The 27,313-nt window shown below is 32.8% G+C and overlaps 2 protein-coding genes and 1 pseudogene across 3 annotated transcripts; 1 reads left to right on the top strand and 2 right to left on the bottom strand.

The window, feature by feature from the left end:
* Positions 1 to 2,516: 2,516 nt before the first annotated feature.
* Positions 2,517 to 6,642, top strand: LOC106396346. Of its 2 annotated transcripts, none has more exons than XM_048754536.1 (8): positions 2,517 to 2,708; positions 3,139 to 4,072; positions 4,254 to 4,372; positions 4,542 to 5,369; positions 5,456 to 5,777; positions 5,842 to 6,007; positions 6,109 to 6,214; positions 6,322 to 6,642. In XM_048754536.1, exons 2-8 carry the CDS (start codon positions 3,347 to 3,349, stop codon positions 6,437 to 6,439), a joined length of 2,385 nt encoding a protein of 794 aa, XP_048610493.1. In that variant the 5' UTR covers positions 2,517 to 2,708; positions 3,139 to 3,346; the 3' UTR covers positions 6,440 to 6,642. The 2 variants fall into 2 exon arrangements, with proteins under 2 accessions (XP_048610493.1, XP_048610494.1); XM_048754537.1 differs by having other exon boundaries at positions 2,537 to 2,714.
* A 1,290-nt stretch (positions 6,643 to 7,932) lies between these two features.
* On the bottom strand, positions 7,933 to 16,744 carry LOC125575368 (annotated as a pseudogene).
* Positions 16,745 to 20,560: 3,816 nt separating this feature from the next.
* On the bottom strand, positions 20,561 to 23,316 carry LOC106392914. The gene is made up of 2 exons (XM_048755570.1): positions 21,589 to 23,316; positions 20,561 to 21,178 (listed from the first exon to the last, which is right to left on the bottom strand). Exons 1-2 carry the CDS (start codon positions 23,314 to 23,316, stop codon positions 20,561 to 20,563), a joined length of 2,346 nt encoding a protein of 781 aa, XP_048611527.1.
* Between the last annotated feature and the right edge of the window lie 3,997 nt (positions 23,317 to 27,313).

The following is a 27,313-nucleotide window of genomic DNA, read 5'->3' on the forward strand; positions in this document are numbered from 1 at the left end:
ATTATTAACATATACAATAACAAGGAAACATTTATAAAGTTTAAAAAGAATTAAAAAATGAAAATATATGCATATATAATATAATATCATTTAAAATGAAAGTTTGCAAAATAGTAATATTCCGTTTAAAATATAATTTAACATTATAAAAATATACTTTCAAAATAATAAAAAAATACTTTCTTTATATCTATATTTCTCTTAAATGAAAGCAAAAATATTATTATATAATTTGATTTCATAAAAAAGTTCACAAAGATAATCTCAATATTTAAAATAATATTAATCCTTTAAAACATACTTTATACAGTATATAATAAAGATATTTTCAAAATAATAGAAATATTTTCTTTATGTCTGTCTATTTTCTTAGATGATTATATAAAATAATTAAATAACATAAACCGATATATGTTTAATTGACTAAAACTATTTTATAATTATTGAAATGTTTTTCACTATCTTTAGCTGATTATTAATATTTTACAATTATAGTGAAAAATACCTGTAAATTATATTTTACTTATACAATATGATTTTACAAAATTTTATTAAGTAGCATACACTTTTAATGAGGTATATATATATATATATATATCATTTTATCATTATTAAAAATATTTTTTCTTAATATTAAGTTTTTTTTTTAATTTTATGTTTTCTTTATGTTTGTGGAACTTAATATACCCATAATCAAAATACCCAAGCAAATCGAAATTCTCATTTTTAAGATTATTTAAAATAATTTCAGTTTACCTTTCAATAAATCTAAGACATACAATTATTTAGAAGTTATAAAAATATTTTAACTATTGTAAATATTGATATTCGTTCATGAGCTTACAAAAAGTTATCAGCTATACTTATGTATTTAATTTTTTATTATCATCTCTTTGTTTTCTAATATTTTTTATTTTAAAAAACAACATATAAGTATGATAAATATTATGAAAATACATGCACATTAATTAAACGAGGAATAAAACTAATTTAATTTGACTTAATTAGAATAAAAGATAATTATATTTGAGTTTGAATTGGAAATAATATATGTAACTCAATATTCACAACATGAGTGATTCGATTAATCTAACTTATATTCAATGTCAAAGATCTAAGTACAATAAGAAAAATATAATTTTAAAATAATAATCTATTTCTTTTCATACATATAAATTATAGGATGACTCAAAACATATTAATAAATAAATAAAATATTTACTAATTGTTACAATATATTTATTAGTTGTTACAATATTATCATTATATTCATTTTTGTAATTCTGAATCAAACCCTCTAGTTTATTTTTTATTTAATCCTAAGGACAATATATATTACGTTATACATAAACTTAATAAAATATATTTACATATCTAAGAAAATAACCAATCTAAATGCAAAGAAAAATTTAAACAAAATTAAATATATTTATAATAAACTATTTTAGTTAAATTCAGAGAAATAGATGTAATTCAATCTACCCAAGTGATAAAAAAAATTGATTGTTGACTAAAAATAACCAATCCGACTAAATATAACATATCCAAAATCATATATCTAATTAAAATAAAATAATATTATTAATATAAATTATAAATTTATTTAAAACCAAAAATAACTATCAATTAATTATAGTATATTAGTTTTATAAAGATTTATATTTGTGCATAAGCACGAGAGAATTATATGTACTATCAATATGTCATGAAAATTAAACTAAGTCTATTAAATTATTTATAAATGTTTAATAATCACTTATAAAACCTTATAAATCCCAACCCCACTAATACTAAACCGTAAACCCAAATACTATAGTATTTTTATTTAAATGTATTTTTGAAAACGGTATCCAACTTATGGTATTTCAAGCAATTGTTTTCATTTTTATTGAATGTTATATAATTAAAATTTTATAGCTTAAATGAACTTTTTACCAAAAATAAAATAAAATAATTTTTATAACATAAAATCTAAATGGGTTTATGATTTTTATAACAGAAAAATATAAAAACAAAAACATACATATTAAACTTTTAGTTTTAAATTTAAATATTATAAAATTTTAAATTATCTGATACGAAACCTAACTGTAACATTACATCTGCGTAAAATGAATGGATAAGAGATAAAGTAATGTTCTTCTTTTTTTTGAAAGTTGGTAAAGCTATGTTTTACAATTTTTATTATTAACTAAATATATACTGTTAAGGGTAATAGCTACTTAAAATTGATAGTCTCAAAATATATATACTAATTAAAGACAAATTCAGCAATTCTTAAATTTATATTAACACATTTTCACAATTTATGCGTTACTAAATATTTGCATCACACACTACAAGAGTTTTGGAGCAGATAAAATTTGAAGATTTAACATATAAATTTAGCCAAAATTAAATTTTATTTTGCTTTTTCCTTTTTAAAAATATATTAATAATGGAGTTGCTTGCTTGAATCCAAAAAGAAAAAACCAACTTTGGGAAGCAGGGAAGTGCGCTACGTGTCAGGCAGGTATTAGGCGCTTGTCAATTTTGTCCAGACGTCCGTGTTACGGTAAGATTTTCTTCACAACAAGCTGGTCCACATGTACATACAATCTCTCCCCTCTCTCTTCGCTCGGCTCTTCTCCTCCTTCTCGTCTCGTGGTTAAATTCTCTCTACGAGCTGACCGTTTCTTCACTCATAATAAAATCGAAGAGATTCACTGGTAAAGGTTTACGATGCCTCCCTCTCTCTCTCATTCTTGCGTTGAAGTTTCGAAAATGTCGGATTTGATTTAGGTCTTTTGATTACGGATTCTCCTTCTTACTATCTCCGTGCAAATCTAATTTACGGTTTTCGATCTCGATCGGATTATTTTCTGGATCTTCGGATCCGATTCGAACTTCTGATAATTCAAAACAGATGAGAATGTGAGATTTAGGGTTCTTGTTTGTGCGTTAATCGATTTAATTTCTACAGATGTGATCGGTGATTTTCGTTGCTGCTCAATTTTCTAAGAATCTGATGTTTGATTTTAGGGTTCTTTATTTGGGCGTTGAATCTTGTTTTAATGTCAATGAAGACTTGTTCAGATGTCATCGATGGTTTTGTCAAATTCATCTGGTTGAAGTGTGAATTGTTTTGGGGTGTTTCAGGTGCATGCTTGGACCTGAGTTTTAAGCTCGTGGAGGTTGAGAGTATCTTCATTTAGTGAAAAGATGTTGATTCCAGTGAAACATGGGCCTAAGGACCGTGGTCAGAGGTATGGGAACTGGTGATTGGGAGATTGATCTAATCTATTTGGAGAAAGAAGTGTATATTTTTGTAGATAAAAAAAAAGGGATTTGATTGATTGATCATATAATGGCTATTGCTGGCCTGCAAAACATTTTGGCTATTAATTCATCCTTCCCTCGGGACACTAGACAAATGGAAACCGAAGGAAGACCGGGCGTCCGTGCATCCTCACTCCTACAGATGTGGAGGGAACTTGAGGATGACCACGTGACGGGTCATCCCCGTGAGAGAAGGAGTGGCCCTTCTTCCCCTTCGAGGGGAAATGACAGTAACGTTAGCAGTCATGTAAATCTGGGTGAGAGTGATGAACTTGGTGGATGCTCCCCTACCGGTAGCGAGCACTCTTCAGATCTTGGGATGGTTGAACGGGAAAGAGTTAGACAAATCTTTCGTGAGTGGATGAGCTCCGGGACGGGTGAACAATCATCTGCTCCTTCCCCTACTACTAACGGTGCAAGAGCGGAATGGCTTGGCGAAACGGAGCAGGAAAGGGTGAGGATCATCAGGGAGATGGTTCAGATGAATAGCCAGCAGAGAGGGCCTGTTCTTGGTGATTCCAGGGAAGATCAGCCTGCTGAAGTTGCTAATCAGATTGAAAGAGTGCTTGACGGAATGGTTGTTAATGCGAACTGCGTTCAGAACGAGCATGCTAGAAGAGGCATACGCAAGTTATGTGGTCGGCAAGTGTGGGTGGATATGTTAAAGATGGCTGAGAGGGAAAGGCAAAGAGAGCTGCAGGGGTTGATGCAGCATCATGCTGTATCAAACTTTGCTCATCGCAATCGCATTCAGGTTGGTTCATAATATTTAAAAAAAAAAAAAAAAAAAAACTATTGCTTGGCTTTTTGTGTACCATTTCAAGTCATATAAGGTTGTTTGATGTTGGAGGAGTTGAGAGTTGTCTCTGTCTCAACTCTATTGTTTGGGTTTCGGTCGACGTAGCCTGAATCATGATCTTTAATTGCCATTGCAGGCATTGCTAAGGGGGAGGTTCTTACGAAATGGTGTCAAGGATGATAAAGAGAAACCAACATCATCTGCAGCTACTGAGTTGGGCTTTCTGAGAGAGAGGCAAACTGTATCTGAGCTGAGGTAACTAATTCTTTTGTATTAAACAACTCATGCATATCTCTCTGTGGATTTTATTTTGTGCCCTTCCATAGGTGGCTGAATATCTTATGCTGAGCTATACGTTCAGACTTCTTTATATTTTAAGCGATTTGGTAAACGTGAATGCTTACTATGTATTTTTCCATGACAGGGAGGAATTTATATCCAGACTAGACCGGTCTGTCTCTGGTCAAGCCAGCACTAGTCACTCGGAAACCTCATCGGACACTGAAACTGACGATAGTAGAGGTGAACAAAACAATCAAGATAACATCAATGATGCAGACGGTGGTTCAGATCATAATCGCGACAGCCATAACTCGCTGGATGAAGTAACTGATTCTAGACGCTCTAGTAATCGGAGTACAAGTCTGGAGGAAAGGACCGCACGTGTAGAAGGCTGGCAGGGGCAACTTCCTGAGAATATCCAAAGCGAATGGCAGCGGTCGGACGGTGATGAGTTTTCTCAAAGGAGAAATGATGCTGAAGCAGACCTGAATATCCATCAAAGGGAGGATGCTGCTAGCTGTTCATCTTCTGAACAGTCTCTGCAAAGTCCCGAAGAAATTGCCACTACTGGACCGACAATAGATCTACAGGAGCATCTGCCTGAGAACATCAATCTAACTTTCACCCTAGAGGAACAGTCTGAGGAGGAGATTCTGGGAAACGAAGAATCCGATTGGCAACTTATCAACGGCCAATGGAGGGATGATGCTGAAGAGGAGGCAGATACAAACGTTCCCGAGAGTTTTCCAAACCAGTTTTCCCAGATATCATCCGTGGATGAGGACGGAGAAGACCATGGTCCACTACAACCCACAGAGATGCAGGCTGATGATTCTGATCTTCAAAGCCCGGTACAAGACTGGTCTGAGGAACATTCTGATGAGGACACGGTCTCAATTGGAAGGGCGGCCACATTTTTTCCTCAGGATGATGATAATGGGAACATGGAACTCAGAGAACTCTCCAGCAGGTAGAGGATCTTGTAATATTGTAATGGCCTCATATTCTCTAACCGAAGTTTCTGTATCTGATGACTTTGCTGTTTCCACTATACAGGAGACGTGTTTCAAATCTTCTTCAAAGCGGGTTTAGGGAAAATCTCGACCAGTTGATACAATCTTACGTGGACAGGCGAAGCCGAGATCCTGTCGACTGGGAAGAACACGAGACGTTCCCGGACCCCTTATTAGCCGATGAACACACAGAACAGCAAGCTGATGATGCTCAGAGTGGTGGTGGTGGTGGTCAAGAAGTTGAAGCTGTTGAATCTCCTCCTTTATCTCTACCCTCTCCAGTGATTCCTGTTCAGGCCTTCTGGGACCATGATCGATCCAATTCAAGCTGGCCGGCACATGATATGCATCAGCGCATTGGAATGGTAAAAGACTATCTCCTAAGTGGATCATCCTTGTTGATCCAGTTAAAACAATTTATCTCTGCAGGATTGGGACTCGATCAACGATCTGAGGATCGACATGGGAAGGATACATCAAAGGATGGATAACCTCCAGAGGATGCTGGAGGCTTGCATGGAAATGCAACTCGAGCTACAACGCTCTATAAGGCAAGAGGTATCTGCGGCGATGCACCGCTCTGCCGATTCATCAGGTTTTCTATCCGTTTTATGATTTTTACATATATATATATATATATTATATTTACAGTACACAACATATTGTTTATGACGCCCCATAATCTCGGATTAACAGGTCCATCATCCAGTGACGCTGAGAGCTATGAGTCAAAATGGGAATACGTAAGGAAAGGGATCTGCTGCATATGCTGCGAGAGTAACATTGATTCCTTATTGTACAGGTACGTGTATGGACCATGAGAACACCACCAGCATCCTTTGTTTTTTTTAATGCATCTTCCCTATTTGAAATTTTATTCTGGTTGTTCAATTAAAAAAAAAAAAACAGATGCGGACATATGAACACTTGCGAGAAGTGTGCAAAGAAGCTAGTGGAAGCTGGAGGAAAATGTCCTATGTGTCAAGCCCCTGTGGTTGAGGCAGTTCGTGCTTACTCTATACTCTGACCTCACTCTTACTCTTTCTCGTCATAGCATTTGGCTCCAAACTCTGCTTCAGATTGCTTATCAGATACTGGGGTTTACTGATACCAAATGTCTTTTATCTTTCCTGTGATTTATAGCTTTAGATATATAACTGATTCACTCGGCTCCATACACTTCTTTAACTATTTTTATACACAAGATTCAATAGAAATTGTTACAGCGTATATGTCATATAGTCTTTGTTTCTTTCTCAACTCATCTGCTTATAAAATCAAAAAGAATATATAGAGTATTACATTATGGGTTACTTTCTTTTGGATTTTAACATGTTTTAGGTATTTTATGCCGGAAGTGTACTTTAGCACTATCTTTTTTATTTTCTATTCTCTAAATACCCTTGATAGAAACGAGATTTAGGTTTTGAAAAGTAAACACTAATTAGTTTCTTTTTTTTTTGCAGTTGATTAGTATATTTATTGAGTAACGTACTTTAATAGGAACCGTTAGATTAAAGTGTGATAAACCCAATACATGTAAGCGAAAGTACAAATTAGATAAATGTGTATGGTCAAATATGGTGTGGTCAACAACTTTTAAATTCAAATAACAATCATGACTACTTATTTGATCTTCTGTGAAACCACCACATTAAATACACTAATAGATGCATAAATGGTGCGGATGTTTGTCACCCATGTTGGCTTGGTGGGATCACAGGATTTGACGGACTAAGATACCTACCGTGGTGGTTGTTGCCTTTCGTGGTTGGGAGAAGTGTGGTTGAGTGAAAGATGGTTGGGTGATATGTTGGCTGGTGAAGCTTGGCTTGGTAAAACGTGGTTGTTGGTAGAGATGTGGTTAGGGTCAGAATCAGAGTTAATGTTCATATAGTCAGAATCAGGGTCAGTGTTAATGTGGTCGGGATTAGTGTTCATGTGGTCAAATTTTGTGTTCATGTATTCAAAGTTTTCTCAGAAAGAATTGCAGTGGTGGTTTTTCAAGTGCGGACCGCTGTGAAAAGAGTTGTGGAGATGGTGATGAAAGAAATTGCGGTGGTGACAATAATCATGTAAAGAATTAAAGTGATAGTATTGTTTTGAAAGGTTAACAGATAAGAAAGAGATTAAAAAAAAAGAGAAGGAGAAAAATGAAAGAGGAGAAAAAATGAAGAAAGAAGGAGAAAAAAAATGATTTTGCAATTCGAAAAAAAAATAGGGTGTTTGAGGAAGGAGATATGTGGGAGAAAAGAAGCAGAAAGAAAATCAATTAGAGAGTTAGAACATTAAAGTTTCATTGTAAATGAAAAGAAATTGATTGAGTAACGTCACATCATTTTTTCAATTAGTTAGAGTTCAAAGGGGTTTGTAGGTATTTTGTCAAGAGAAAATGTATGATATGCTTAAAGTATGTCTAGGCGTAAGTGGGCAAAGAAAAAGTATTGCCCAGATGTAATTTTTTCAAGAATATAGTGCCTTTAATTTACAGTAACATTACTTCAAAGCAAAGCCAAGCGCTAGGTAGGAAGTAGCTTACGAAGAAAATATGGTACGCAGACATTTAACGTTACTGTGACGAGTTAAAAATAACCGTCGTGCTGATGTAAATACAAACTTACACTTAAAAACCAAAATGAAAGGATCAACCGACAATAAATATCAAAACGCGTGGAAACACACACATGTTAGAGACTCAAAGACCGTTCCAGTCCGGTCCTCTGCCCCAAACTAGAACAGCTACTACACCTCCTTACAGCTGCTCTCTGCCGATTTCTGATCCGACAACACCTGGCTGCTGCGGCAGAAAGGACAAGTGACGTGTGAGTTAAGCCACGTGGAAAACGTGACCATAGTGTGGTATCACTTTAACGGTTTCACCTTCTTCGAAGTTACTCAAGCAGATGATGCAATCCTCGATCCAGTGCTTCGCTGATTTCGTGTAACGGTACACCGGCAGGGATCGTACGGCCTCAGAATCAAGTCCTCTCCGACGATTAAAATGCGGACGTGGTGGCGAGGATGATCTTCTTCTAGTTGGTCTGGAAAAAGATATATCAGCCGTTGATTCATCTTCGGCAAAATTACAGATGAAGACGGAGAAAAAAGCCATGAAGAAGAGAGCAACCAAAAAGACGAAGATAGTGAGAGCCATGGAGGAGTCAAGTGAGCAAGGCGGCCGTGCAGCAGACGGTGGCGTAGATGATGATGATAGAGATGACGTGGCGTTTTGAACGGTTGTTATGAGCTACGGAATTAACAGATTACGAATAATACATATTTATAACAATTTTTGTATCCTTTTGCTTTTTTAATTTTATAATATTAAAATAAATTAAAAAAATCACATTAAATATATAATAAAAAAATTAATATTTTTCTTATACGTTAAATTTTGAATTTTTAAAATAAAAATAAACTATAAAAATATAAAATTCTCTCATTGAAAATTTTGTGATCAATGGTTTATTTTTTTTTGTTCAAGTCAGTTACAAATAATCATAAATTATATGAATAGAAAGTTTCATTAATAAATATTCATATTGTATATATATATATATATATATATATATATATATACACATTAATATCATATAAAGTAAATTATATATCATATAAAAATATAAAAATATGTTAATTGAAAAATTTACATTGAAAAATTATTAAAATCATAATATTTTAATTTTAAAATTTGTATTAAAAATTTTACATTAAAACTTTTGTGATTAACAGTTTAAATTTTTGTTACAACAAATATACAAATGTTTATAAAATCATATGAGTAGAAATATGTCAATAATAAACATTTATATTAAAATGTCATATATATATCTATGGAAAATTGCCACAAATACCACATTCATAATACTATTTTTCATGTTTAAACTAACCAAATTTTAATTTCATTTTCAATAAAATGTAAAAGACATTTATACCCCTAATGTTAGGTAAACTAGACTTAGGGTTTAGAGTTGAGGGGTGAGTTTAAAATTTAGGATTCTAATAAATATATAAACAGATACTTAAAAAATATAAAAAACTCTAAAAATAGTTTCAAACATAATTTTTGATTTTCAAAAAAAAAATTTGAAAAAAATTAGACTTTATTTTTCGTAAAAAAAATCGAATTTGAAAAAGTATAATTCGATAACATATAAATAAAATTATTACTTTTATTATTATTATTATTTTTATTTATTATATAAAAATAACAAGAGTATAAAAGTACATTGCCTTTTAATGAAAAAAATATTTTTAAAAATGTCCCTTTAATAACGGTAAAGATGAATAACGGTACCATAAAAATGGTAAAAATGAAATTCCCCTATATCTCTGCCAATACAATAAAGTTTAATTACATATCATATAAAGTAAATAAAATGATTGTTTGATTTATTTACCCAAAACATGAAAGTAAATAAACAAAATGCATTAGTTTTGATTTATGTGTTTATTCTAATTAATATACTTTTATGTATACAATTTTTTTAAATATGTGATTTCTAATATGTTATTTGATTCTCGCAATCCCAGAAATACAATTATTCAAATCAAAGTGATTTTTAATATTGAAAGCACTATATATATATTATTTCAATAAGATTAAATAATTTAATCTTGATTTTATTCCTAAAAAACTTTTAATGAAAGAGAATTTTCATGTTTACCACTTTTTTGTATCATTATTCATGCTTACCGCCACTAAAGAGACATTTTCAAAAATATCTTCTACATTAAGTGGCAAAAGACTCTTATATCTTGTTCTCTATGCATAATAAATAGTTATTTAAATAAATAAAAATATTAAATAAAAAGTTAAGTAAATAATTTTTTTTTTATGTGTTCAAATTATACTTTTTCAAATTTGAACTTTTTTATCAATTTTTTTTTGATTTTTTAAAAATTTCTTTTTTGAAAATCGAAAATTATTTTGAAACTATTTTCGAAAATATTTTTACATTTTTTAAATATTTACTTATATATTTATTAGAATCCTAAATTTCACATTCCAAAAACCATATTCCACCTCCCAACTCTAAACTCTAAGTCTAGATTAGTTAAATCTAGAATTATAAATGTTTTTTACCCTTCGTCAAAAGTGAGAGTAAAGTGGTTAATGTAAACATAAAAAATGTTATTATAAATGTGATATTTTTGGTAATTTTCTTTTAATGAAATATCGTGACAAGATTTCAATTACCTCATTTTGAGTTTGTCCGAAGAATGAGAGATTTAATCATTCGTCTAATATTTGTTTCTCTCTAATACCCTATCTAGCTATTATTATAAGTTTTTTGGTTTATCATTTAATAAATCAAACAGTTATTAGTTTTTACATAGTTTACATATACTAGAATGGTAAAATACTTTATATATTTTTGTATATTCTTAAGTAATTAAACCTCAAAAGAATATGTTTACAAAATAAATAATTTGTTTTGTTGTTTAGAATTAGATGATTTTTAGACCGAATTGGTTACTAGACAGACACATATATTTCGAGTCTGCACTTATATTATATAATAGTTTGATATATTATATTTGAACACTAACTTGTGAAAAGAGTTTGCCGGTGATTTTTTTTCAAAAATTTGATTCTTAGATATGTATCTGGAGTGGAACTAATTTTTACAGATATATATATTTTTTAATTGTCACTTATGTAGTTCACCGAATTCACAGGAAAAGTTAAAAAAAAGAAACAAAACTCATATCAGTGAAACAGAAACGAGAACGAAATCACAATTTTATAAAGGTATGAAATAAAATCACCTATGGAGAGTCACTAGTAAACAAATCGAGGGCAGAAAACCTAATCCCCTTTCTTCACTTTACAATCGATGTTGCCTACCTAGTTTTAGTGATATGTGTCAGCCACAAAACTTAATTTTTTTTGTGCATATAAAGTCTTAAAAATAATTAAAATGAGTTGTGATATGTTAACTCTTCAACAACGATGATACATTTTAAGAGACCAACGTTTATATTTGTGATTTTACAATCGATAAAAATAGTAGTGTTGTAAAATGTTAAAACAATTTAATGAACAAACATTAGTAAAAAAAAATTAACTTTATTATATGAATTAGTGTAGATGTGTGCTAGGTTTTGGTGATAACGATGCATATACGGAATAATACTCTCTATTTATGGAAAACAATTTAGGTATATAAAAACACAATTTTAACATCTATTGGTTATAACATAGATAAATTCACGTGTTTGTTAAATTCAATTAATATATTGCATATAGTTAAAGAATTTTTTTATAAAACGTAAAAATTATAAGTGTAAAAATATCAATAGTATTTCATTCTTATATATTATAAAATAATATAAAACTAGTACATTTTATGAAATGAAATCACCTGTGGAGAGCCAAGAGAAAGTTGATGGTCATTTTTATCATTTTAAAAAGAGACATTTGCTACCATAACCTTAAAAATATATACAATAGCTAAAATAACCTATATGATCTTTTAAAGATTTTCGAAAGATACTATCTCTATATTACCCCTAGCCACAAAAGTTATTACTTTATCTACCATTTAAAGATAAATACAAATTATTCAGAAAATGCAAAACTTATAAAAATTGTTAAAAAGGAAACAAATGTCAGTCGTTTATAGAAAATTAAACACAAAATTGATTCCTTTCAAATAAAAGGAAAACATATTTTTTTTTCAAGAAATATTTGTATATGGAAAAACCACCATTGTTGACCATCTATCTTTTTCATAATCGAACATAAAACAGTATAAAATATGAGCTCGTAGACATTCACTTTGTCTACTGATATAGTTGGGAGAGGGTGCTTTAAAGTTTGCATGTTTTTAGTAAACTGTAAATGACAACATGGGAGACATATACAGTATATAGTCTGTGGGCACTCGAGAGACTAGTGTGTAGTCTACATATTATGATAGACAACAAGACACAAACAAGTATACTTATATTTCGTTGGCAAATATTCGGTAGACCTTCATATGTGTGCACATCTTTACAGACATGAAAGTCTAAATTGGTAGATTAGTTTGTTTTCTAATGTTAATTGGTAGACTAGAGTAACGTCTACACCGAATAGCATACTTCAAGTTGAAATTTGGTCGACCTTTATTTTGTCTGCAACATAAATATAGACTTCAAATGACAATATGACCGACTTATATTTTGCTTGTGTACTCTTAGTGGATTAGCATAATGTCTACACATTTTTTTGCAGACATGAAAATCCAAACCGGTAGACTAGTTTTCTCTCTGCTAAAAATTAGTAGACGAGTGTAAAGTCTACATACATGCATATAACAGACTTCAAAATACAATTTGGCAGACATTTTTTCGTTTGTAAAATGTTAGTGGACTAACATAAAGTCTACCATTTTTGGTAGATTATCTATTAGTTGGTAGATTAGTGTAAAGTCTACATGTTATCCGAAGACTTCCACACTTTTTCTCCAACATCACCTTCCATGAAATAAATTTTAATTAAAGTTAATATTCTTATATATCCTAACTTTCTTTAACAATAAACAAATACAATTATAATAAGATAAATGATTAATGAACAATTAATTTAGGAAAGATTTATTTTTTTCAAATGATTTTGTAAACAAGCATAAAAGGATAATTTAGGAATTATAAAAGTACTTAGATGATTAGTAGGTTATCTGAATAATAACAAATTTGATAAGTTATTCTAGCTATTTTTAGAAAAGGACAGGTTAGTTTAGGTAATTTTCTCTTTTAAAAATAATAATACAGTATTTGAATTGAGGATTATACCTTTGTTGTAATTTTCTCTACTTTCTCATGGGTCCTACTTCGTAATCACTTGTTAACAAAATTCATCAATTGCTATTCGATCACTATAGTTATTTCATACTAGCTCTACTCTTTCCAAATATGATACTATTCAATACCCAAAAGAGCTGCCTTTTCTACGTTATTTTCCTCTGTGATTAAGAATGAATGCAAACATTACTCAATGTTTAAAATACAGTAGAAACTCGATAACTTAATACACACCATAAATTAATAAAATTTTCCGGTTCCAAACGGTTCAAAATATTACACAAATCAATAAAATATTAATATTTTAGAAAAATCTTTTTTAAATATATGGTCTCGCTAAAATTATAAATTAATAATTTATATATATATATATATATATATATTTTTATATAAGAAAAAACAAAAAATTGTATTATTTTCTTTATTTTCTAATATAATTATCTCTATATTTCCTTACCATTTTAATATTTTTTTCTTATATTTAGTAAATTTTTATTTAAACCACATTTAAAATTTATAAAAAAATCATTTATATACACCAAATAATACAGCAAAAATAACGTGAAAGTCGAATTTCAAAAATTTAATTAATGTATATACGGTAAAATTAATTATTTTGTCTATTTTTAAAAAAATATATATTCTATAATCAAAAAATCAAGAAAAGAAACTTTTTACTTTATATATATATATATATATATATGTTTTTACAAGATTATCAGTTCGAGAAGTTGAAACGTGTGAGCATTTTATTATCATTTTTCGTATAGTTAAAAGAAATGTTAGTACATATACTTATAAAAAATAGTACATTTTATGAATTGAAATCATTTATGGAGAGTCAATAGTAAACAAATCGAGAGCATAAAACATAATTCCCTTTCGTCATTTTATAAAGGATGTTGCCTATTTTGTTTTGGTGATTTGTGCCAGCTGCAAAATTTAATTTTCTTTTTGGGCATACGAAATCTTAAAAATAATTAAAATGAGATGTGATATGTTAACTCTTCAATAACGATGATAAATTTTAAGAGACCAACATTTATATTTGTGATGTTACAATCAATAAAAATCGCAGTGTTGTATAATGTTAAAACAATTTAATGAACAAACATTAGTATAAAAAACTCAATCCGCGCATATGCGTAGATTATCGTATAGTTTACTTTATTATATGAATAAGTGTAGATGTGTGCTAGGTTTTGGTGATTACGACAAATATACGGAATAATACTCTCTATTTATGGAAAACAATTTAGGTAAAAACACAAATTTAACATCTATTGGTTACATTTAGTTTTTTTATAAATTTTATATCATGGATGATTTTACGTGTTTGTTAAATTCAATTAATATGTTGCATATAGTTAAAGATTATTTTTATAAACAGTAAAAAATATAAGTGTAAAAATACCAATAATATCTCGTTCTTCTATATTATAAAATAATATAAATATTAAATAATTTTAATATTTTACTTTTACCAAATAAACATAATTATTTAATTGCATAGTCTAATTAAAAAAAATTATAATTAAATAGTCATTAATTTAATAGTTATTGATATAGTATATTTTTATAAATCATAGTTTATCATATTTTTTTTATTTGTATGTATACATAATAATTATTTATATAATTTAAAAAATAAATTAAATTATTTAACTTAATAATACTTAATTTTGTATATAATATTAAAATTTTATATTGTATAATATGAATCAAATCAAATTTATATGAATGTATAATAATTATTTATTAATAATTAAAGTTTTATTTAGATATAAAACAATAATAAAAATTGTATATTTATATTTTTAAGATATAGTTTATTTTTAGAGCTTCTTCCACAAATGACCTCAAATTTGTGGTTAAGACAAAATTGACTTTTTTTTTTTGTTATTTGTTCTATTCACCCTATAAGTTTAAATTATTTCCAAAAATGAAATTCTCATTTTCAAAAATAATTATTGTTCTCAGTCATCCACATCTTCATCTTTTTTTACAATTGATATGCCTTGGATTTTACCCACTTTTACCCATGATTTACATATATTTTTAAAGTATTTTATATGCATTTTGGAGTCTTTAGAATATTTACAGGTTCATGTACCTATTGGAATAAAGTTGTGATTTTGGGACAATTTGGAGCTTTTATGAAAGCATTGCTGAAAACATAGATCGACGGTGAGCCATCCGCGAAGCCAACTTAAGGAAATTACGAGTTTTACCCAAAAGTTACAAGATTTGCAATATAAGTCTCTGGCCGCATGTTAAGCTATTTATTAAGGTTTTCTTATGTTTTACCTAGACACAGACTCTTAGAGAGACACATTTTTGGAGGCAGACATTTTCTACACTTAGGAAGAGAGCTTAGGAGTAGAGAGAGAGATCTGAACTTCAGAAACATAGAAGATCTTAAACTCCATTGTTCTATTAGTCTACTTTGTTTGCTATCATATTTATATTATTGAGTATTATTCAGACCATCATAATGTATCTTATGAATATGTCTAAGTAGTCTTATTGTTAGATTTAGGGTTCTTCAAAGGTTGATCTAAGCTGAAATGAATGTTAATTAGGAAATTAAATAGTTCTTCTTCTAGTTGTTATTACTGCTAAGTATATGCTTGATCACCCTAAACTTAGAACTTAGGATTAATTGGCGCAAGCGGAAGCTTTGTTAACTACCTGAAACTAAACTAGTATGATCTAATTAACTAGATACACACGAAAGTTGGTCTAGGAAATTAGAGAACCTATCAAACCAATTCGTAAAGCCTGCTAGAATAAACATCGATCGATGTAACGAATATTACATCGACCGACATTTTGAAAGGTGTATCGATCGATATTCATATAGAACATCGATCGACATTTTCTCATGATTAACAAACGGAAGTTGAAATCTGAGATCTAGACAGTAGATAATCTAAACAAATGAAAGTTGATAGATTATAACTTATGTTTTAGTTCAAGAACAATTAATATTTATAAACTCCTAATAATTCATAGAAGGCATACTTGTCTTACCTTAGAAATCACCTGAATCTAGCTATTCATATTTAATTGTTTAAAACCTAAAAACAATCATTTGAACAATTTCCTTGTCCATCAAACCTCAACTTCATTTACTGCTTTAATCATAACTGTCTAGCATTACTTCGGAAACTATAAATCTATTGTGTTATCCTAGAGTCTATGTAGATTCGAACCCTAAGTACTACAATTGAACATCTTATTTGAGAGAGTAAAAGTCACTCCTTAGGGTAATTTGAGTGATATCAAATTTGGCGCCATTGCCGGGGACGTGTTTGGAGCTACGTGATGATGACAGATCATATCTGCTTGAGTTACCTCAGCGGACAGTGACAGATTTCGATGGCGATGTCACCAGGCTTGAGTTCCAACCAGACCCCATCCTCCGCCAAAACCCGGCGAACCGGCCCCGCAGACGTGCAGTACACAGAGCAGCCGGAGTAGCAGCCGCACAGCCCCAGCCAGAGATCCCCGACTTCCCACACATCCCTGACATTCCCATGCGCGATCATGGCGACTTCCAGCGTGCTGTTGTGGACGCTCCTCACGCCATCTGGGCGAGAGTGTCACAGTGCCGCTGCGTTACGAGAGGGAGTGTGCGCGAACGATCTCCATCAGCTGCAGGACCCTCACGCCAGCCAGAGAATGACAACGAGGACGACACCGATGAGGATTAGTCTTCATCTTTCTATCCCTTATCTACTTTTGTTTTATTTTTATTTCTCAGACTATTAGGATTTATGCTCGAACTTGTTTTATTATGCTTTGACTTGAGACTATCTATTACCTAACCCTCACATGTGTTTGGATTGTCTAACAGAGCTAACCACACTGACTGATAACTTATAGGTGATGATTTAGACCATATGTCATGTTACCACTAAGCGCTGAAATGTTTTGTCTTCAAACCATCGATCGACACCAAGGTCACGGTGGCAATCGACGTTTGGGACAGCAAGGTACGATACTTCATCTCTTGTCTAACATTTCTTTAGTACTGATGATTTATTCTTAACTGATCTTCGACTGAATAACGTTGGGGACAATGTCATTTAAGTCTGAGGGAGTTAGTTACTAACATTATATTTTATTCTGAGTCTTATAAGAAAAAAAAAAGTTTTTAAATAATAAAAAGTTTTATTGAGTCAAGAAACGGATTATGATCTTTCACAATTTAATTACTACTCTAACCACTTTTTTGCACCATCTATTTATTAACTGCAGGATGTATTAGATGGAAACACCACAGTGTATCACACGTTATTCACATCCACACTTACTGAGAATGTCTGGAGAAACCAAAGCTGACTTCCAACCTTAATCTACTCCACCTGCTCATTTTGGGGTTTGGTATACATTGGATCGGATTTCTCCGGTAAGTTTGGAAGGTACTAAACTTAGTGTCCCTGGTTCTCCTTCCACCTCTTTTTAGCATCCATATTTACAAAAAAAAATGAAATAATTTATTGCGGTTTAGAGGAATACGAGTGTCTCCTGCGACCCCATTATTTTACTCTAATAGAATGATCACACATTGTTTGGAAGCGAGAGCTAGGAGTGTCTCATGTGACCCCATTATTCGCCTACAACTTAGCCAATAAAAAAATTAGATTCAGAGAAGAGAGAAGAGAGAGGGAAAACTATAAAGGGTTACCTGTAGGTCCAGATACTTGTTTGAATTGATTCCATGTGTCTCTTGATCGATACTCCCAGGATATAGTCTATACAATTATTTTATGCAAAAATGAAGTCAGTAGAGGGGTATGTCAGAAGCTATCAGTGGAGTTGTGTGATGTATGATAATGGTGACTAAGATAGAGTGTATTACATTGAATAATCCAAGGTTAGTAATGATTTATTCCCACCTATCATATTTGCACAAGTGAGAGTAGTTTTTTTAAATTTTGTGAATCCCTGCTGATTCTAAAACCTTTATTAGACTATTGTCCTATATTTTGCTTGAGGACAAGTAAAACGATAAGTATGGGGGAGTTGATATGCCTTCGATTTTACCCATTTTTATCCATGATTTACATATGTTTTTAGAGTATTTTATATGCATTTTAGAGTCTTTTAGAGTATTTATAGATTCAGGTACCTATTGGAGTAAAGTGGTGATTTTGGGGAAATTTGGAGGTTTTATGAAAGCATTGCTGAAAACATGACCACAAAGTCGATTATTAAAGAAAAAATCGATCGACGGATCAATATAAATGTCATCGACGGCGAGCCATCCGCGAAGCCAACTTAAGGAAATTATGAGTTTTACCCAAAAGTTCCAAGATTTACACCATAAGTCCATGGCCGCCTGTAAGACTATTTATAAGGGTTTTTATGCTTTACCTAGACGCAAACTTTTAGAAAGACACATTTTTGGAGGTAGACATTTTCTACACTTAGGAAGAGAGCTTAGGAGTGGAGAGGGAGATCCGAACTTCATAGACAGAGAAGATCTTAAGCTCCCTTGTTCTATTACTCTATTTTTTTTTTTGCTTTTCATATTTATATTATTGAGTATTATTCAGACCCTCATAATGTTTCTTATGAATATGTCTGAGTAGTCTTACTGTTAGATTTAGGGTTCTTCAAAGGTTGATCTAAGCTGAAATGAATATTAATTAGGAAATTAAATAGTTTTTCATCTAGGTTTTCTTACTGATAAGTATAGGCTTGATCACCCTAAACTCAGAACTTAGGATTAATTGGCGCAAGCGGAAGCTTGGTTAACTACCTGAAACTAAACTATTATGATCTAATTAACTAGATACACACAGAAGTTGGTCTAGGAAATTAGAGAACCTATCAAACCCATTCGTAAAGTCTGTTAGAATAAACATCGATTGTTGTAACGAGAGTTACATCGATCGACGTTTTGAAAGGTATATCGATCGATATTCATATAGAACATCGATCGACACTTTCTCATGATTAACAAATGGAAGTTGAAATCTGAGATCTAGACCGTGGATAATCTAAACAAACAAAAATTGATAGATTATAACTTAAGTTTGAGTTCAAGAACAATTATTATTTATAAACTCCTAATAATTCATAGAATGCATACTTTTCATACCAGAGAATCACTTGAATCTAGCTGTTCATCTTTAATTGTTTAAAACCTAAAACTAATCATTTGAACAATTGCCTTGTTCATCAAACCTTAGCTTCATTTACCGCTTTAATCATAAATGTCTAGCATTACTTCAAAAACTATAAATCTATTGTGCAATTCTAAAGTCTCTGTGGATTTGATCCATAAGTACTACAACTAACCTCTTATTTGAGAGTTAAAAATCACTCTTTAGAATAATTTGAGTGATATCAAACATTAATATTGGCATCAATACACCAAATAGCATGTACAACCAATTCTGAGCATGCACTTGGAATCGACACTTACTCTTCATATCTCATTTTTTTACAACAATTTATTTATCTTTCTTTTCTTTTCTATTTCATCCGAAAAACCTTACTTTTCGATTTAAAATTTTTTAAACCTATTGGAGTCATTGAATTAATTGGTCTTGGTCATTAATGAGTGAATATTTTTCGTAGAGAAATTATATGTGCGCCAAGAAGTTAAACAAAAAATCTCACCAGATTTTGGTATGATATTCCATTTTTCAAATTGTTTGCGAGAAAATACTTTTTTAGAAGTCAACGCATATTTAGTTTTACAACTGAATATTTTTTCTGTTTTTCCTAAAACATTTCTAGGAAATCAGCTAACTTTTTTTGTAACAAAAAATTAGAGTAGACTTTGTAGAAATCGTTTCTGATAAACAAGTTAGCTTTTTATTTGATGAAAATTTTGTAAAATTTTGTTTTTTTATTGAAGATTTCTTCTTTTTTTTGATGAAATTTTAAATTTATTGATCAACTCAAGAGAATGGTTTATTTACAAAACGCCTAAACGTTGAAAAATAAAAGAATGAGACTAAGCTTCTATCTCTAAACTGTGTGAGCTGCAAACCATCGTTGCATTAGACCTTGTAACTTCGGTCTTCGAGTGTAACTAGTTGAAGTAATTTTGTTCCATACCGTTTTGTCTATCAGCCGGGCTAGGTGATCAACTGGCTTGGCTACCCTGTTGTGTTTCCTCTCGTTTCGCTCACGCCAGACATAGTAGATCGTGACTTGCAATACAATCCTCAAGAGAATGTAGGTGAGGTTATCATAAGAACCTGTCAAGAGGGAAAATATGGTTGTGTCCCAATCTGGATCGAGATCTCTACCAAACAAGTTCCCAAGTACTCGAATCCACAGGGTGAAGGTGTAAGGACAAGCAAAGAAAAGGTGGTCCCTTGTCTCGTCCGGTTCACCACAATAGAGGCAGCTTTGAGGATGACCCCCATTGACTAGTTCGATGACCAGTAGACAGTCTATCCCTGAGAGCTAGCCAGGTGATGAATGCAAACCGTGGAACACCCTGCGAAAACCAGATCAGCCTACTCCAGTCCACTCTGTCACGTCGGACCCGTATCAGATCCCATGTAGTAGTGGAGATAAATCTATCATCGTAAGAGTCCTCACCCTTCCACCAAAGGGCTGTATCTGAGTAATTTCCCACAAGCTGCACCTGAAGCTCTTTGATGTTTGCAATAAGCGCCTGAAAATTAGGATCACGACATCTGCGGAATCTCCAATCACCATCTACCAAAACATCACATATCTTCGCATTTCTCACAATCCCTAACTTCTGGGTTCCAATCTCTCCCATAGCTTTAATCAATCTGCCTTTAGGGTGCCAAATGTCTGTCCAGAATCTTACAGTACACCCATCTTGAATATTCATTCTAATAAACTGCTTAGCCAACGGCCGATATCTCAGAAGTTTCCTCCAGACCCAAGACCCTATGACAGTATCTTTAGCATCCCAAAAAGTATCATGGCGAAGTAGATATTGTTTCACCCACTGAACCCATAGTGATTTTGACTGTGAGACCAATTTCCAGATGAGCTTAAGCCCAAATACAGTAGTAACATCCTTCACTCGCCTTATCCCCAATCCTCCCTCCTCGTGGGGACATCATATCTCTTCCCAAACAATTTTTACCTGAGTGATGATATTTGGAGATCCGCTCCACAAAAATGTTTAACACATGCTCTCAATCTCGTCTATACACGCTTGAGGAAGACAGAAAGCGGAGCACTACAAATTGGTGATGCTAGCAATGACTGATTTGATAAGTAGAAGTCTTCCAGCATAGGAGAGGGCTTTGCTTGTCCATGAGAGAAACCTAGCACGTATATTTGCTAACAGAGGATCATAATCACTCCTTGTCATGATTTTTGTAGTGAGAGGAAGTCCGAGGTACTTAATAGGCAATGCGGAGACTGATAAACCAGCAAGTGCTGCTTCACTCTCAAGAGCCGCCTTGCCTCTGCCTGCAGCGAAGATCGTGGACTTAGCAGCATTGATACGAAGCCTGACATATGCGCAAATTCCTCAAACACCAGCAATGTACCCTTGAGCGAATCCGGAGATCCATTAGTGAAGACGACGATATCGTCAGCGAAGCTTAGATGGGTAAAGTTAACTTCCTTGCACTGAGGGTGATACCCAATCTGCCCCGCCACAGCAGCCTTGTTGAGGAGTTTAGATAGAACATTGCTTACAATGGCATAGATATAGGGTGACAGTGAGCAGCCTTGTCGAACTCCACGCGAGCTTGAGAAGAAACCCTCTAATTCTCCATTCACAGACACAGAGAATGTTGCCGTGTCAATATGTCTCATGATCCATGTAACAAACAGATCCGGATAGTTCATAGCTCTCAGGGTGTCTTCAATGAAGGACCATCTGATAGTGTCAAAAGCCTTAGAGATGTCAAGCTTAATAGCTGATCGAGAGGAAACCGACAGCTTGTGATAGTCCTTGACCAACTCAGTAGCTAGTAAGACATTTTCCAAAAGCAATCGCCCCTCGACGAAAGCACACTGATTCAGCTCAATTGCCTCTGGCAGGGTAGCTTTCAAACGTCTGGCAAGAAGCTTAGAGATCACCTTGTAGATGACGTTACAGCAGGCAATGGGTCTGTAATCACTCATCTTCTCCGCATCTGCAGACTTAGGAACCAGTGATAATAAGGTGGCGTTTACACTATGAGGCATGAAGCCAAATATGAAAAACAATTGTATTGCAGCCACTACGTCCTTCCCAAAAACTATAAAATTCCATGGAAAATTCATCAGGCCCCGGGGCTTTGTTTGCGGGATAGAGAACAATATGTCCTTAATCTCCATCTCTGTAACCAGCTTCATAAGCAAGGCAGCTTCCTCAAATGAGCATCTATAGTCCACTAATTCTCGAATCTCCTCCTGAGTTACATTCATCCCCGTCTCATGAGAACCATTTAAGAATTCTTCGAAATGATTTACTGCTTCGCTTTTAATCTCCGGCAATGAGGTAAGTATGTGCCCATCTGCTGTGACTATCCTCCTGATAGTATTACTTACATTCAGACTTTGGGTTACCTTGTGGAAAAATATGGAGTTCCTATCCCCTAATCCCAGCCATTGGACTCTGGATTTTTGGTAGAAGAATTGTTCTTCAATACCTGAGATGTGATGCCAATGTTCCCATGCATCCGACGCTGCTTCAAACGTAGATGACTGAGGATCCATCATTGCTGCATTCTGCTTCTCGCACAAGTCAGTATAAGCCTGCTTCATCCTCCCAGGGATATCACCATACTTATCTCTGTTGAGACCTCGCAGCTCAAACTTTAATGATTTCAGTTTCTCTTGCGGACGCTTTAAAGCAGTTCGAGAATGAAAGATGGGTGCCGACTCGTTCCATACTCGCCCTACCACTTCCAAGAATCTAGGGTGATTTATCGTGTGGTTAAAGAACTTGAACGGCTTCAAGTTGCCTTGCGGGGCCGCTCGAAGCAAGTTGTGCATACGCGAGTGATCAAAGACACCACCAGACTCAAATGTGGTGTATGATTGCGGAAATTTATTCAACCAACAGCTATTCACCATAACACGATCGAGCTTCTTACTGATTGGATTATCATCTTGGCAATTCGTCCAAGTGAAGCGGGGACCAACCTGAGCTAGATCCACCATATCGCATTGAAGTACCACATTCTAGAAGTCTCGAATTGCAGAACGGTCTGACCTTGTCTCCGTAAACCGAGAGTGTTCCTCCTCATGTAATGCAACATTAAAATCACCTTGGATGATCCAAGGGTTAGCACTACCAGCAACTGACCTCGATACCAACTCAATTTCTTCCCACAAAACTCGTCGCTCCACTGCACAATTTTCTCCATAACTGAAGGAGCAGAGGAACGTAGCACCTGTGGATTTGTATCTCACCCACACCGTAATCATCTGAGCACTAGTCAGAACATGACAGACCTCCACCTCGTCAGACCAGCAGACCCAAAGTCTCCCAAGCCGGTGATGAGAGTATTTATTTATACAACTAACCTGGAAAGGTTGCATCAAAAATCTTCTTAAAGTTACTTTCTTAAACTCTAGTTTCCATCAAACAACCAATAGACAACTTCGCAGCCTTCACCCAATACTTAACTGCTTTTTGTTTGCGCGGCTTATTGAATTCGCGCATATTCCATGCAAAGATCGACGACATCAGTACTTCCGAGAGGAAGCTTTCCTGCTGTTGGTCTGACCCTTCTGTTGCTGAGTAACTGCTTTAACAAGATCCTGCGAGTTTGCTATTAATTTCTTCACAGCTTTGCCATTTGAATGGTGCAAATTCTGCCTGTGACCCCCCCAGCTGGAGGCTTACACGACAACGTCTCAATTGGTGCCATCTCTGCTGCATATGGCAAAAAGTCGTGTAAGTCAGCTTTGTAATTAACAATAAATAATAAACATTTAATATTAAAATTAATAAATTAAAATATTTCTTGAAAAGTCAACTCTTTTAAAATTAAACATAGTCAATTGCAAAATTAATCTACATAGACTTCCTGTGGTATTTTGAAGATTTTATGTAAAATAAAAACAATCTAGAAGTCTATTTCGAGTAGACTCCGAAAATCTTCTTTAGAAAAATCAAACTTCTGTAAAATTTGGTCAATTGCAAAATTGTTCTAGTTACTAGAAATAACATAATACTATAATAATATATAAATGAAAGTTTTTATGAAAAATTAGTTTGTATTTTTTTCCAAATACAAAAACATAATAATTTATAAAGGAAGATTTTAAGAAGTCTGATAATAGAACATACTTCTTTGTAACATCTTTGTTGTGCGCCAGGGTTGCCTCCCATGCCAGGACCAGGATAGCAACCCGCTCTAATACAACTTTCACAGTTTGGATCACCCGGCGGTAATTACAATAATTTTTGGAAGTTCTTAATATTTGTTTACTGATCATATAATCATCGTGTAATTTTCATGTATTATGTTTTTAATTACGAAATATGGAGAATCAGTTTTTAATAAATATCTTCAACTATTCTAATTTAATCATGTTTCACTTGAATTTTTTCTGAATAAGTAACTGAAAAGATAAAGAAAATTCGTTTACACTTTTTGATATACGTTATTATTTACTTAAAAATTGAGATGTTATTGAGGATTTGACAAAAAAACATAGTAGTCATATTTTGTTTCAGGTGTATCATTTTGACATCAATAATTTATAGAAAACCCAAATTAAGCTTTTGAGTTTTGACCACCCAACTGAGCCGAACCCATCTAAAGTTCTTGTTTGGTTCAGTTCAGGAATATTTTCCTCAACCCAAACAAATCAAACTTTCAAATGTTTCAACCAAACCGAATTGAAGCTCTTGGACGCCCATCCCTAATTTCTGTCAATAAAAATTATTTAAATTAAGTGTTTGTTTAATTTCTAAGTAACTGTAGCTTTCGAATAACTAACGCATACAAGAAATCTATACTATACTAAAAGGGACTGATAAAGATTTTTTAAGCTGTCAACATTGGATTGAAAAATTGACAAATCAGAGAAGTTTAATTTGCCACGTCATTGCTGATTTGTCGACTGAAGATAAGAAACTGGGCCTTTGGTATTATTTGGTTACATGTCCTTCTTCTTAGTCCAATAATGAGCCATCTTTAAAACCTAATAGTTCTCCAATCGTCCTCGTCTTCCATCTCTTCTTATCTCAGCACCTTCATCTTTACAGCTTCCCCTTCTCCGCTTGAACGTATACGTTCATTAGCATTTAGCTCAATCATTAATTGCAGATATCCTAAGGACATGAATCGATTTCCATTCCACCAGCTCCACATTATATAAGTCCCTCATCTCTTTCTTCCTTCCTCTCATCACCACAGTAATAGAAATCAATTTATCAAATCCACAAAAGGGAACAGAGACAGCGAAATTTACCGGCAACCCCCATATGTCTCTCTACAGTGACGAGTACCCTGATTTTGAGAAGGCAAGGTGGTACTTAACAAGCATGAGGAAGAAAAAGCCACATATTACCACTCTTAACTACAACTCTGCTATGTTGAGTTAACTTGATTTCGCTGTTTATAGAGATTTAACTTTCATAAAACAGAGTCTTCCATGATGTTGTCCTCGGTCTGTGTGAGGCCAAACTGGTTCCGTCATCACTACCTTTTTGAATCACTAGGCGACGTTCTACTTGAACTCTTTAAGTAACACAAAACTCTGAATCTGATGACTAATTGACACTACTTTTTTGTGCTCACTTTCATATAGACATGACTTTTCTCAGATGTCATGGAGTTTATTAAAGTAAGCTGAGGCTGCTTCGTTGCCTTACAGGAAACTTGGAGGCATAGGGTAGATGCTTACTGGGATCTCTTGAGTCCTGCAATTCAATCAGACACCGTGAGGAACATAATGGACATGAAAGCAAACATGGGTTCCTTTGCTACTGCTCTGAATGACAAAGATGTTTGGGTTATGAATGTCATTCTTGAAGACGGGCCTAACACACTTAAACTGATATACGACAGAGGCCTGATGGGTGCTGTTCATAGCTGATCAGTTTCTTCCTTAACCTCTTCACTTTGTCATAATCTATTGATATCTATGTTCTTTAATGATATAACATATGATTAATATGGCAGGTGTGAAGCCTTCTCAACTTACCCAAGGACTTACGATCTATTCCTGTGTTTCTTTGTCACCTTTTTTTTTCTTTTATATAAGCAAACTAATTTCTTATTTTGTATTATTTTAAATAAATTTATTAGGTTATGTTTTGAAGTTTGTGTGATTTATTGATCGTGATGGATGATGGTGTAATTTTTAATAAATTCTATTTTTCGGATAATTATATTATATTTTAGTTGAGCAATCAGGGAGGAAAATATTTGCTTAGAAGCAAATTGTAGATATATTTTTATGTTTCGTTTTGTTATTTTCCAGAGTTTATGTGTTATTATATTTTTAATATTTCATCTTAAAATTGTAGTTTTATATTTTGTGCTACGGAGCTCTGTTTTCGGTTTGGTTGTGTCCAACAATTTTATTTAGTTTTGAATTTTGCAAACACTTGAGTTAGAGCATAGATGTTGTCCAAGATAGAGGGTCTCTTCATCTATAGAATTATACATAGCAATATGAATGTTTGGCTTCTTTTCAAACTGTTGTAGTGTTAGATTTGAGAATAATAAAAAGTTGCAATATCAGATGCCATTTGACAATAGAAAATTTTCACAAATAATTCAAAATTTATATAGAAACAATTATTCAAGTAAAATGTCCTTCCTTTCACTCCTTTCTCATAGTCAGTGCTTAACGATATTTATAGAGCAAATCTGGTTACATTGGTTTAGGAAAAGGACGTTTTTTTTGCCTCTTTAATACAAATACATGAACAAAACCAATGTAATTTAATAGTCTTTACTTTTGTCTCTTTGCTCCCCCGATGATTAGTTTATCGATTTTTTTCTCTTTTATGTGATCTTTGTAGTAAATAAGATCTGGAATCTCATTATTGTTTGTTATTTAATAGTGTAACATATGGGTAATTCACAAAATAATCTCATTTCTTGAGATGGCAGGAACGTCCTGAACATGGATCCGTTCAAGTGATACTCGATATAAATTAAGATACTTATGCATAAAATTATGAAACATACTC

The sequence above is a fragment of the Brassica napus genome, chromosome C4, assembly GCF_020379485.1.
Source record: "Brassica napus cultivar Da-Ae chromosome C4, Da-Ae, whole genome shotgun sequence".
Taxonomy (NCBI): Eukaryota; Viridiplantae; Streptophyta; class Magnoliopsida; order Brassicales; family Brassicaceae; genus Brassica; species Brassica napus.